The sequence below is a fragment of the Pseudomyrmex gracilis genome, unplaced genomic scaffold (genome assembly GCF_002006095.1).
Source record: "Pseudomyrmex gracilis isolate BER0280 unplaced genomic scaffold, ASM200609v1 scaffold_551, whole genome shotgun sequence".
In the NCBI taxonomy this organism is placed as follows: Eukaryota; Metazoa; Arthropoda; class Insecta; order Hymenoptera; family Formicidae; genus Pseudomyrmex; species Pseudomyrmex gracilis.
In genome coordinates, this window is record NW_018021135.1 from 24,608 (window position 1) to 39,198 (window position 14,591).

The window sequence follows — 14,591 nt, forward strand, 5'->3', positions numbered from 1 at the left end:
CCTTGAAGTGTAAACTTGTTTAATAAACCATATCTTTCATTTTCGATTTTTAATTCACGTAGTCCGGGAACTTTCCGGACAAACTGTGTATATACGGAATTGCTTGATCCTGCTTACATTCCGTTATTAAACAAATTTAATTCTTAAAAAAATTTTTCGTTGCTCTCTTCTCCCCACCAGTTGTCTCTCTCAGACTTGGTTTATCGATTTGCTTTGCTTTATCGATCATTCTTTGTCTGTACTTTGTGAGAGATGGTCTCGATTGTGTTGACGACGATCGCTGTTGTGTGTCATTGTGAGATGAGTTGCTATGTTTTTTAATCTTCCAACTAAATGTAAGTTTTTTGTTTTTTTTTGACTAATTTTGACTATCTTAGATTTTTATCTTTTGACTACTCTAATTTTTATTTTTTGACAATTCTAATCCATTAATTTATTATCTTAAAATTTGGTAATTTTCTCAGTTTTTTTATATAAGGACTGTAAAAATTAATTATTAATTTAATTTGATGATAATTTTTATATTTTATATAAACGTAGATTGTTTCATTGTAGAAACACCGATACAGGGTCTTTGTTTACTTTGTTCATCGGTTAGCGACTCTTCTCATGTTTTGACATGCGGTAGCTGTTTGTCGGTTTGAATTTATCAAGATGCGTACTCATGATTTTGCTATTTGTGTGTGGATTGTAATACTTCTCTATTTATTGTCAATTGTACCTTATACTATTAATTGTTCAATTTTTTTTTAATTATTGTATTTGTTTTTCCAAGATTGGCTGATGATAATCGAAATTAAATTATGATCGAAACGTCCCATTAAACAACACTTTCTACGATTTTTTACACCACTCCCACCCGTGGACAAGATCAGGCTACAAGGTCGAATTTACATTTGATGAATATAGATTGTTGCTGTTTTTCACTATTTTTCTCCATTTCTTCTCACTTTTCACTCTAACAACTGTTTTATACGACAATTAACAATAATAATATTTTTCTCATTTATAAATTATTTTTATCCTCACACATCCCAGAAGTCTTTACCTGCGCATTTACTTTGTGTTATAGCTACTCACACATGTGTACATATGCGTGTGGAACATAAATAAACAATTCTTTTAAATGGTTCCATTTTTATAAACATTCTACATTAAATATCCATTTATTGAAAACTCTCGTAGAATTTTCTCGAAGTTTCTCGAGCGAAGAAGTACGCGCAGGTCGCGAATCATAAATTAAGTCTTTCATCTTCAAAAAAACTTATGTTCTCTTCTGTACGGCACGCTCTTGTCAACCTCCCACGAACAAGTAGGTTTAACGGGTGCTTTGTCCCGAGTCATAAACCGTTTTTTGTCTTCAAAAAAAATTATGTTCTCTTTTGCTCATCGGCACGCACTTGTCAACCCGCACGTACAAGTTCGCGCAGATGAAAATCGTTCAGAAAAGAAAATCCGCAACGGACACATAAATTTATTTTTTATATTACATCAGAACCCTGACTTTCTAGTCACAGACTTGCTACACCTACTTTTATTTCGGTTTCTATTTCGCCTAGACGCCCTCAACTCTGCTCCACGCTTATTGGGAGCTATAACGTACCAGACGCTGATTGATCCTTCTCGGGACTGACGCCACCCCCGCCCTTACATTTCCTCCCTCAACCGACGCCACTTTGCTCTCATAAACGTTCGAACGCGCGAAGTAACAACATCGGAGCGGCAGCAGTTACGCTTCAAGACGAATATTTAAATAAATATATACTCTTTTAATAAAGAATTACATCCTTACTCTCGAACATTCTCGAACTTTCCTCCCCTCCCTACACAAATTTCTCAACAAAAAATTTAAAATACACACTTTTAAAAAATTATAAAAAATTTACTGGGTCATAAATCATGTCACTTTTCTATCCCCTCTAATGGGAATGGCCCCAAAGAGAGGGGGAAACCTCCCTGGTGGGGCAATGGCGCCAGAAGTGGTGGGGGGGCCAGGTAGAGGGGGTTTGTTTTGACGCGCCATAACGGTCCACATACTATTATCAAGATATCCAGAAAAGATCTTGGGATTAAAATAGGATATCTGTTTCGTCCGTATAAGATGTCTTTTGGATTTTCAGAGGATGTCTATGTGCTATTTGGGAAAGTATGCTGTATGGGCTCATATGATGAGCAGTTTCTTCAGCATTGACTGTCTGGTCCATTCTCGAACATTATATATAAACATTATATATCAACAAAACTTAACTTTGAGAAAAGCTGCTACCTATTTGGTATGAGCCACGCTTCTATTTGCTATTCCTTAGAATTACATTCTAACTCTCTATACATGTCCAAGAATATTGATATATTCAGAATCGTTAGAAGAGTATCTTATAACATCTTATAACTATCTGATAATATCTTAAACATATCATGCGTAAGATATTTAGGGTATATTTAGAATTGTTCTGAAGATATCTTGAAGATATTGTGCTGTTTGTATTTAAATACTTGAAATGAATGAGAGAAAATATTGTGTAACAATGTATATAACTTACAGTGAGCGCCATCAAAAACATAATAACCGATGCTATTTTGATATTTTCTGCAAATCTCAGGTATATTACTCCACACGCTGTTGACATCAGTAAAGAAGTCGTTACAATGATATCGTTCATATTCTTGGCGACGTAATTCACCCAAACCTGATGTGTTAAAGAAGGGTATTACGTCTATCTTCGGCTTGAGAACAACCTACAAAAATTGCACGTATAAAATGATTAGCTAATTGTTACATCTTTTAATATTTTATTATTAAGCTTGTGTGAATTATCTTTTAGAAAATTGATTTTTATGCTTTTTGTTTTAATTCAGTGCTGTCATTGTTTAAGGCAGTAAATTTAGTTGCAACTGTCGAAAAACAGACATATAAGATTTCCTATATGTCTATGTCGGAAAATTAAACGTAGGTAATGTTTTTCGCTTTTCCTTAACTGCATTTATCTCAGCGACAGTTTTCATTTTGTCATTGTGGTGTGTTTAGAAATAGTATCTATAATACCCTGCTAAAGAGGCAAAAATCGTTACCAAAGTAAATGCGATGAAAGAAAAGCGAGAGACAAAATTTTTAGAATTCTTTGACAGAGAGTTGAAACTAAAATCAAGCAACTAAACTCTCTCTTTTAAATTTTATAATTAAACTAACTCTTAGTAATTGGAATGCCACTAACTCTCTTAAGTAGAATTAATTAAAATTTTACTAAAATTATTCAGTGACAAAAAATTTTATTAAAAATTAATAATATTGACATTGATTGACAGTAAAACAAAAGCTTTTCTTAAAGTAAATCAGTAAAACTTTTACTAATTGATTCAGTGACAGATTAGTTTCACTAGGAATCAGTTAAAATTTCACTGACTGATTTCATGTGACTAATAGAGTAAAAAACTCAATTACTGTCACCTGCCCAATTGTCACTCTAAGCTATTTTATTTAAAATATTAAAACATAAGATATATATTATTAAATTCGCTCGTGATATTAACAATAAGTATAGATAAATATAAACAATCAAGGTCTGTTACGAGCTTTAATGGATCTTAAAATTTATTAAAGAAACAAAACGCAGAGAAATAAAATTAAAATTACAAATAACAATCAAGCTCGTAACAGACCTTGATTGTTTATATTTAAAATATTAAAGTTATCCTAAAATAATATGGGTAAAAAAATATAATATAAAATTTTAATATAGACTTTTAAATATAAAATTTAAAAATTCAAGATGAGAGGCAGTTGAAGCAAGACACGGATGGTGTTGTGCAAACACGTGAAGGTGATTTTTATTTCAAGATGTAATGTGTATGTATAATGTGATAACGTTTCGACCATCGAAAGATTTTGATAAAGACCTAAACCGATGTTCAAAACGTTATCACATTATACATACACATTACATCTTGAAATAAAAATCACCTTCACGTGTTTGCAAAACAACATCCGTGTCTTGCTTCAACTGCTTCTCATCTTAAATTTTAAAATTTTTGGAACTCTATTTGTCTTTTCTTTAAATTATAAAATTTAAATTAAATAAGTGCAATTAATATAATAAACAATCCAGCATTCAACATTCTTGTCTCACTTTTTTCTTATAGAATGATTAAAAAAAATGTATGTTGATTAAAAAAGTGAAAACGACTGCTTCACTAACGAAAGATAAAGCAAGATACTAAAAAGAAGGCTATTGTTGTAATAGTTGATAAGAAGAAATTATTATTTTAGACTTTATAAGCATCGTTGAATGTAATAACAATTTATTCAATTGCTTTTATTTAATATATGGATAATAGCGATTGGTACAAGCGATTCACGCATTTTGGAATTACTGTCATGGCAGTATTTGTCGTGAAAATAAAGGTGTACGCTGTTACTGTCATCTATGTTATAGAACATTCATAACTCGGATCCTTGCTCAAATGACAGAGCCAAACACGTTTCAACTCTCGTAACACATACTGAAATTACTTTGATATACCTATTTAATAAATGTTTTTTTTTTTTCATATTGTTCTATACTAGGTGATATATTTTCATTTATAGAAATACAAAAGTATTACCAAATGTCGTTCATTAATACCAGAATTTGATATTTGATTAAAACATAGTAATTGAGTCCCTCACCGTGACAGTATTTGGTCAGGTAACATTAATTGGGGTGCCACTAATTGAGTCAACTACATTTTAAGGGTGACAGTAATAGCTTTCGCATTGTTCTTTTTTAATTATTGAATTAATAAATAAAAATAGAGATTTCGAGAGACGTATTTTTTTTCTTATATTAGAGACATTAAATAATACCAGATAAGAAAAAAATATATGTTTTTGATAAATAAATGGTAAAAACAATTCACTAACGTCAGAGTTTATCGTTCAGGTGACAGTAATTTAGTCTTTTACTTTAGTTTCACTGTAAATCAGAGAGAGAATGTCACTAAATGACATATTAATTGACATATTAATTTTTAAAATAATTGTTTTTAAGAGTCTCAGTGGCTGAATTGGTGAAACTCCGGATATAACAATTTAAGAAAAAAGACAGTAAATTATATAAGAAGTATATTACCGAATCAACCAAGATAGAGGCTGACGGTGTATCTATATGACTGTTAAAATTGCGAAATTGCAACAACAGGTTATATCGCTTTCCCGCTTCCAGACATATTGACGGTTGCGCTATAGTGCTTCTCGAAAGTAAAGGCAACTGAGCCTGTAAACGATCAGTCTTCCTGTCAGCGCAAAGACCTTCGGAATCTGGCGGACTGTCTCTCTCAAGAATAATTTCCACATTTTCCCAAGCACCTGGATAAATTGGTTCGTATCGTATAATTACATCGTACCACATAGATCTACGAATATCGTCAATAGTGAAGTTCAGCATTGAACCCTCGAGAGCCTTCATGAAACCTGTGCCAGTCCACGTATTGTTTCTACCATCACGATAAGGTTCTCTGATTACAACTTGACAGTTCTGAAAACAAATTTTCTATTTAGAAACAAATATAACAAATTTTGATCAGAGAGTTTGCACTTTTAGGCAAAAGCTTTAGCGATCATTGGCATTTTCTTATTGGAGTTGATAGATTCCGCACGAAAGTGAAAGGAATAGCATTAGCTAGATAGATCGTAATCTGAGGCTTGCTTGTAGTCTCACGCGGTATTTATTTAAAAATACAAAATGTATGATATCTCAAAAACCTTATCTTTTTAAAAAAAGATAAGAACAGGCGCTAAGTAAGTACGCACAACACGTAGTGTATTCAGAAAACAGATAAAAAAATTTTTTCGCACCGTCAACACCTCTAATATATATTTTTTTAATTAACTGTTTTGAAACTTGGCACAAGATATATAACGAATAAATACGATAAATATATATAACAAATAAATATTAATTATATAACCTTAACTTTATAAAGTACAAATTTAAAATTTAATAAATTAAAAATTGATTTAATACTACAAAACATTTTTTTCTAAGACTTGTTCTACAAAATTTAATAATACTACAAAATGTGTAATATATCCAAAAACCATGAAGATAAAGGAGGGAGCATTAAGGGATATTATAGGCGCGGGGAGTGAAGCCATGGTGCGGGGGTGATTTGACCTCTAAACAACCTTCAGCCATATTTATATGAGCCACTAGTGCTGCTATCTATTTGATGAGAGTGGTATTATTTCAACACATTGAGAGTAGTATTATTTGACGTTGATGCGTATTAATCTGTTAATGACAGGAAGAAAGTGTACTTAAACCAGAGAAATTAATAAATAAAACTTGTATAATTGATCGTATGATCGATAATTATGAATTTGACACTGAAAAGTATATTAATCAAATTTCAGTTGAACACGATCATCCTTATATTGCAGCATTAATTTATAATATTATTAATTTAGATCAATATTCCATAGAAGTCATAAGTTACATAGCTGGATTTATTGTAAGACATTTAATTAAACATACATCATGTGTGATATTGGTGTTAATGCCTTAATTGATAATAGTAAATCAAAGAAAATTATACAAATAAAAGATCGTGGAAGTTTAACATATCCTTCAGAAAGCGTGATAAAAATATGCCTTGAAACAGAAAAGATTATCAGATTTGCTATAAAAGAAAATAATATAACTTTTAGTTCAAAATATTCTTTATATTACACAAAATGTACTTTTAATTTTAAATATGATTAATATATTTGAAGAATTGATAACTCATTCATATGATCAAAACTTTTTAACATGTCATAGAATAAATTTAATTAAAAGTATTATAATAAAATATGTACAGACAAGATTTTTTTATATTGTAAAACAGAATAATAAGAATATTAATGTAAGCAAGAGACATTTTTATAATAAATTAATATTATTTGCAGGACAGTAAACTATGTTTATAAGTTATTTTTTTCATTTACTTATTTATTTACCTATATTTATTAAATGTTATAAATATCTATAATATAATATCTATAATTAATATTTATTAAATTTTGTTTTTTTTGTTAGTTTTTTAAGTAAATATGTTTATTAGATTTCTTAAAATATCATTCTGGGCATTATTTCATCGAAGTATTGTAAAGTTCTAACAGATGGCAGTACTAGTGGCTCATATAAACATGGCTGCATAGGCTTCACCTTTTTTCGACGACGTTCCCTCCTTTATCTCCATGTCCAAAAACTTATCTTTTCCAAAAAAAAAAGGTAAGAACAGGCGCCAAGTACACTCACAACACGTATTGTATTTAAATTAATCAAAAGGCACGGTAGTACTTCGCGCCAAGTTCACGCGCAACAAAGTGACACACGAACTGCGCGAGGCGCACCGTGCCTATTACACGCGAAAATCAGTTTTTGAAAGGCATTGTAAAAAATTAAATATTTATATCTCAATAACAATTGAACCAATTGACTTCTTTTTAGTCTCAATTGATTCGGATTAAACAACTAAAGAAAAAAGCGTTTATGTGTTATTTTGTCTGTGTCTTCTGTTCGAAGATATTGGAAATTTTCTTCTAAATATATAAAATTTTATCATGTTCGGACCTTGTCTCTATATGTGCATGTATCTAGTGCTTCCAAGAGGTGGCAATATGAGCGAATTAAACAAAAGACAAGGAAAAGAATTGTAATATATGGTGAGAGAGAAAAAGAGAGATAGAGAAAGAGAGAGAGAGAATGAGAGAATAAGAGAGAGAGAGAGAAAAAGAGAGAGAATGAGAGAACGTGTGAGTGAATAAAAGATAGTGAGAGAGAGGGTTAAAGAGAGAGTAGGAGAGAGTGAAACAAAATAGAATAAAGACACAGTGAGAGAGAGTGAGAGAGAGAGAACGCAACAAGAGTGATCATTAAAAGAAAAAACACCATAAGGAACATAAGTAAGTAATAAAATAATACTGAAAAAATAAGTACTGAATCCAAGTAAGATCATAAACGAGCATAAATGGGTGTTAGGAAAAATATATATATAATATAATTATCAAATTAACAACTACATTAATAACTTATATAACAAACGTTTCAAGGCTCTTTACAAATTTAATAAACTACTTCCTTTTTATTTTCGTTACATGGATGACATTGTCATGGCAGCTCCATCTAATATTGTGGAAGAGATTACTGATTTTTTTAATGCGTTTCATGACAGGATTAAATTCACTATAGAAATGGAGGATAATCGGTCTATAAATTTCTTAGATCTGTCTATTAACGTCATTAATGACAGATTAAAAATCGACTGGTTTCATAAGAAAATTTTTTCGGGAAGATTTCTCTCTTACTTTTCCCATCATCCTTTGTGCCATAAAAGAGGCACAATTTTTAGTCTTATTGACCGAGCACTTCTTTTATCACACCCCGACTTTCACAACAAAAATATTAATTTTGTCGTCAACACTTTACTCGACAACGGTTATCCTCTCGATTTTATTTTTACTAACATTAACGCTAGAATTAAGAATTTTATCTCAAACAAATTTAATGGATCTTTTAACTTGGACACCCGCCCTTCTGATAAAAAACTAATTGTTTTACCTTATATTAAAAATATATCTGAAAAGATGGTAAATGTTTTTAACAAGAACGATGTCATTATTGGATATAAATGTCTTAACAGACTTAATAAAATAATCAAAGTCCATAAGAATTTTACACCATATGATGGCAATATGAATATTGTTTATAAAATAAACTGTATAAACTGTTGTGCGTCGTATGTCGGACAGACGAAAAGACAACTTAAAACAAGGTTAAAAGAACATAAGAACAACATTACGAAAACTTCTTCACAACTTTCTGTAGTCTCTAAACATAGAATCGATTACAACCACTCTTTTAATTGGGATAACGCTTATATTTTAGATCATGAATCAAATTTTTATAAAAGGCTAATCTCAGAGACTATACATATAAAGGAACAATTTCACGGTTTAAATTTAAATAATGACACGGATTTACTAGATGACACATATTTTAATCTACTTGACAAAATTAAATCTTCTAAAATTCGAACGTAACGCCTTTATCATATGACTTTTATAAGTGAGTGGGGATTCAGTGTATATAAAGCGGTTGTCTTCCTGTTTTTGTTTGATGTGCGGCCGTAGATCTTTACCTGTGAGTAATTTGTGTTTTGTATATAATATATATCAGTGTATTCTAACTCAACATTTGTAGGCAGATCTATCACCTCATTAAGACTCGAAGATGAAATTTTACACTCAAGAAGACTGCATTTTTTAAAACACCTCCATCAGCATAGCGTATTTATTTTATTTTATTATTTGTTTTTTTATATATTGTTAACACTGAAGATGACTCAAGTTAAGAGTTGAAACGTTTGTTATATAAGTTATTAATGTAGTTGTTAATTTGATAATTATATTATATATATATTTTTCCTAACACCCATTTATGCTCGTTTATGTGTGATCTTACTTGGATTCAGTACTTATTTTTATATTACGAGCGAGAATAATTTCTTTTTGATATTTTAAAATAATATAAAACCTGATGCTTATGAGTTTCTTTCGTCTTTTTGCGCAAAATTAGATTAGATAAAAACAATGTAGTCGACCATCAAGTAACTTCGACTACACGATGCACCAATTGTAAGTATATAAATACAGTTATAGCAAATCGTATTTTGATTTCAATTCCTGTTATTAATTTGGAGAAAAAGAGTTATGATTTAAAGTTATTAAATCTTATCTTTCCTCATTAGCGTGAATCATATAACAATTTATGTAAAACTTGTAAAGGGAATAAAATGATATTTAAAAGAGAATTAACAGTAACAAAAGAAATACTTATCATTCATTTTCTATTCTTATCACCAGATAAAGATAAAATAATACAACCAAACAAATTTAATTTGCGTGCTGTACCAATAACAACTAAAGTGTCAGTAGGTGGACAGCTGTATAAAGTAATGAATGCCATATTTAATAATAGACTGTGTATTGAAAACAGTCATTATATAAGTATGCGTAGAGATGGAAAATCGAGCTGGCTCAGAATTGATAATATGCAAATCAGAAAACACCATTGGCCTAAAGGTGCTACAAATGTTTATATTCTTTTCTTTGAACAAATAAAGAAAGAAATATTTTACTATTGTATTACGTTAGGAATTGAGAAAAAAAGAGAATGGAAAAGAAGATGAATTTAAAGATAAACGTATATTCTACAAAATGTGTGATATCTCAAAAAACTTATCTTTTTAAAATGGTAAAAAAAGGCGCGAAGTACACGCCGAACAAACAAAAACAAACAATATAAAATAAAACTAATTTTACTATATACAGGGTGATTCATAACAACTCTTTATCCTTGAAAATACATATTTTTGACTAAATTCTAGAACAACTTTTTATGTGACAAAATTTTGTCTGAAACTTATTTTTTAAGTTATAAATAAAAATAGGCTTACCACGAGTCGGATACAAGAGGTAGGCAGGGGTGGCGCGCCCGCGAAAATTTTGTCACATAAAAAGTTGTTCTAAAATTTAGTCAAAAATATATATTTTCAAGGATAAAGAGTTGTTCTGAATCATCCTGTATATTCTTTTTCTACAAAACCTGTTTTACAAAAAAAGTGATATCAAAAAGTAGCACCAATGATGATAATGATGACGTTTCTGAATCTGAAAACTCACACTTCAAAACTTTATCGTCGTATATCTCCGATCAGAAGGCACGAACAAAAAAACGTAAGAATACTTTTTTTTTAAATTGGTTTGTATAAATCGATTAACACTAAAACAAAAGTGATCGGTTTAGTCGTTCTTGAAATATTGCCCTGTGAAAATCTCCCCACTCTTATAATATCTGAATTTCGCGTATAAGAAGCACAGTGTGCTCGCGCAGTTCGAGCACCACTTCGTTGCACGTGAAATAGGCGCGAAGCACTCTTGCCTCTTGATTTAAACACTATTGTTAAAAAAAAACTCTATTATTATTGTTATAATATAGTTATAAATAACAAAAACAAAGGTATAAATAATATTAGGATGATACGCATGTTCTAATTGTACATATATTAATACCTCTATACAAGCTTATAATAAGAGATACATGTATACGCATATATATTTAAAATTACTATTTTTATTTGTTACAATTATATGTTACTATACAGGGTGATTTATTTTAATTGCCAGGCAAATGTCGGTAAAACTAACAAGGGGACTTTCAGAGATGTTCCCCTCAGATTTAGACGAGTCTTATACATATTGTAGGTGGACCCTCCTACTACATAATAGTGCAATAATAGGACGCACCTCTCAAGCGGTCTCGAGAAAAACGCATTTATAGTTTTCCGTGCGTAACATACCTTTAAGTTAGTACAGTTTGACAGCTAAGCGGTGTGGCTCAGTGGTAAGGCACCCGACTACCACTCTGCGTATTGCTAGTTCAAATCTCTTTTATTTTTAATTTTTTTTTTTTATATTTGTACTGTATTACATTGTGTAAGCGTATTGACATACATAATTTTTATTTATTTTTTTTAAAAAGTCAATACTTTTACTATAACACTAATTAAATTTAAAAAATATGAAATTTATTGATTTCCAACGCAAGAAAGGAAAATAAGAAGAAATTTAAATTTATTACAAGAGAATTTAAATCTTTTGTTATATTTTATTATAAATATTATTTTTTGTTCGTCTTCGGAGTCATCCTCAAAGAGAGTACATAGTTTAGGATGATATTCAACTTAAAAATATGTAAAACATAATATTTTTCTACAATGAGCACATTATAAGTATAAATCCTCCAGTTTTACAAACACACCGTTTTTTAACTACAATAATTGTAAAACAAATTTCATTCATATTTAACAAGCATGAAAAATATATTAAATAATTTATTTTTTTATTGTTTAAATAACATTCTATAAATTACACAACATTAAAGGCATTGTAAATTAATAAATTTTATAATTTTTTAAAGTAATTAGTTTTAATAAAAACATTGAGGTTTTAGATAAAATAAATAAAAATTATGTATGCCAATACATAATTTTACACTTACACAATATAATACAGTACAAATATAAAAAAAAATTAAAAAAAAAAAGAGACTTGAACCAGCAATACGCAGAGTAGTAGTCGGATGCCTTCCCCACTGAGCCACGCCGCTTAGCTGCCGAACTCTCCTAACTTAACGGTATATTACGCGTACGGAAAACTATAAATGCGTTTTTCTCGAGAACGCTTGAGAGGTGAGTCCTATTATTGCACCACGATGAAGTGGGAGGATCCACCTACAATATATATAAGACTCGTCCAAATTGGAGGAGAACATTTCTGAAGGTCCCCTTGTCAGTAATTTGGATGCAGAATAAATTATTAGACAAGTACTGAAGCTTTATAATGAATCATTGACTCAATGATTTAGCTGTAACAAAAATTACTGACACATTTTAAATAATAAGAGAAATATTTGTATCCATTGTTGCAGGTATATTGCACTGCAATATTTTTAATAAAATAATAATTTAAAGAAATAAAATAAGATGTGTAAGATAGCTTAAGAATAAGTAGATTAAAAAAAATAATTACGATAAATAAAATAATTACGATTTATTAAGAAACAAGTTGTCTCGCGGACTGAGTAGAGGAGCTGCGAATATGGAAGTCTCGAATTCAAATCCCGCCATCATTTTTAGGATTTTTTCAGGTCTGGTCTTTTTCAACGGAGTTTATCGGTCGATCGGCGAAATGAATCGGGCTTCCAAAGATTAATTTGAGATTAATTTGAAATCTCGAATTAATTTCCTTCCTAAACGACGATGTGCCATTGATACTTGTTTTCTTTTAGTAAGGAATTCTACTTGGATTCTAGATAGACTCATTTTTTAGATTTTAAATGGCAAAGCGTTACACTTTCAATTGGGATCCATATAGAATTTCCACGGAGAATCTAATATATTTTGGGAAAATCTACCTGATTTCCGAATAAATCCTGAACAAATTTCTATGCGAGCACTAACAGAACTATTGACAGCTTACAAGAATTTGCTCTATCCACAAGCTAACAGACGCGAGAGGTAAGGGAAATTGTCCGTCCGCTCCACCCAATCTCCTTTACTAGGTAGATTCTGTCGAGGCGGTGGGGATATGCCGACAAGCGAGAACGCGTCCGTGAGCTCATACGGTTCTCGCTTGTGAGCATATTCCCACAGCTTCAACAGAACCTACCTAGTAAAGGAGATTGAGTGAAGCGGACGATTCCCTTTGTCCCTCGCGTCTGTTAGCTTGTGGGTAGAGCGAATTCTTGTGAGTACTCACAATCAGTAGTACTTTATTCAGTAATTTATTATCAGTACTAAGTCCTCAGTAATTATCCAATAATTCTCAGTAATTTGCTAAATTCTTACTGGATCATAGGCTAGTAATTCATTACTCAATTTCGTTTAGTAATTATAAGTAATAACTTTCTGTAAGGTATGTCACAACCATAACGCAACTCCAAAATTTCTTTAACTGTATCTCGACGTTACGACAAACATTTTCTTTTGTATTTAATTTTTTTCTAAAATAAAAAGATAAGAAGAAGAAAATAACGAGCTACACCTGATATTCGAGTAAAATTCTTCTTTATTCCGAGAATTTAATAAAGGTACAAACGTTTCACTCCACTATGGAATCTTCTGTCTCTTACATACAAAAATTACAACAAATGCATGATCTATTCGCGACGATAATGAAAAATATAAATAAAAAAAAGATACACTACAAACACATACTCAGTTTGAAAACAAAGAAAAGAGAAAGTGGCAACTAACAAGGGGAGCATCAGAAGTGATACCTCTGAAATTTGAGGCCAATTTTTTTGGTGGTTCTATAGATCAAAAAAAATATTCCATGTTTGTTTGTTCTAATAGGCTTTAATTTTCGAGTTTTTAATTTCGAAAAATATGCAGCTCTCTAGTTGTACTAGAAAAGACGTTCCGTTAAGACTGTTACGTCCTGGCCCATGGATACGGTCGGGCTGTGGTGAAACGCAACAGTAAACGCATCGTTTTCCATATCTCTCTTTACAGTGGACACGGAAGTCCCGCTGTAAGAGAGTCAAGAGAGTTTGTTTATATTCGTCGACAGGTCAACGGCGTACGCCGATCTTACTCTGTCTAGCCAACACTCGCTCGTTGGTCCTTCTTTAGGTCTGAGACGCAAGTCTTATTTACCAAGAACGGGACCTAACCTAGCGATTTTAACAAAAAAGTGAGAGTAGGTTGTACGGAGAAAAAGATAACAAAGAATAACTCTTTAGTTTAATCTCACACATTATAAAGTAGTTATATTTATTAAAAAAAACAAATCGAAATCTTAGCAAATTACTAACGGACAGGTGTGTTAAAACTAATACAATGACGGAGCGCATAATCGTTTCGTACAAAGTAATCTATAAGATAGGGTGCAAGTGTGAGAGAGAAGGAGAATGCGAGTTGTTTAGGGGTGATACTCTATTGACCACAGTACGATTCGACACCGCTCGATTCGACACAGATTTATTCGACACCAAATTATTCGACACCGTACG

At 31.0% G+C, this 14,591-nt stretch overlaps 1 protein-coding gene across 1 annotated transcript in view; it reads right to left on the minus strand.

Moving 5' to 3' along the window:
* LOC109861051 (laminin subunit beta-1-like) overlaps positions 1-14,591 on the minus strand; it is a 29,883-nt gene that overhangs the window by 2,593 nt on the left and 12,699 nt on the right. The window contains exons 4-5 of the mRNA XM_020440536.1: positions 5,106-5,510; positions 2,541-2,736 (exon numbers count right to left, since the gene is read on the minus strand). Of these exons, the coding sequence (XP_020296125.1) occupies positions 2,541-2,736; positions 5,106-5,510 (601 nt within the window). The remainder of the gene's footprint in view (positions 1-2,540; positions 2,737-5,105; positions 5,511-14,591) is intronic.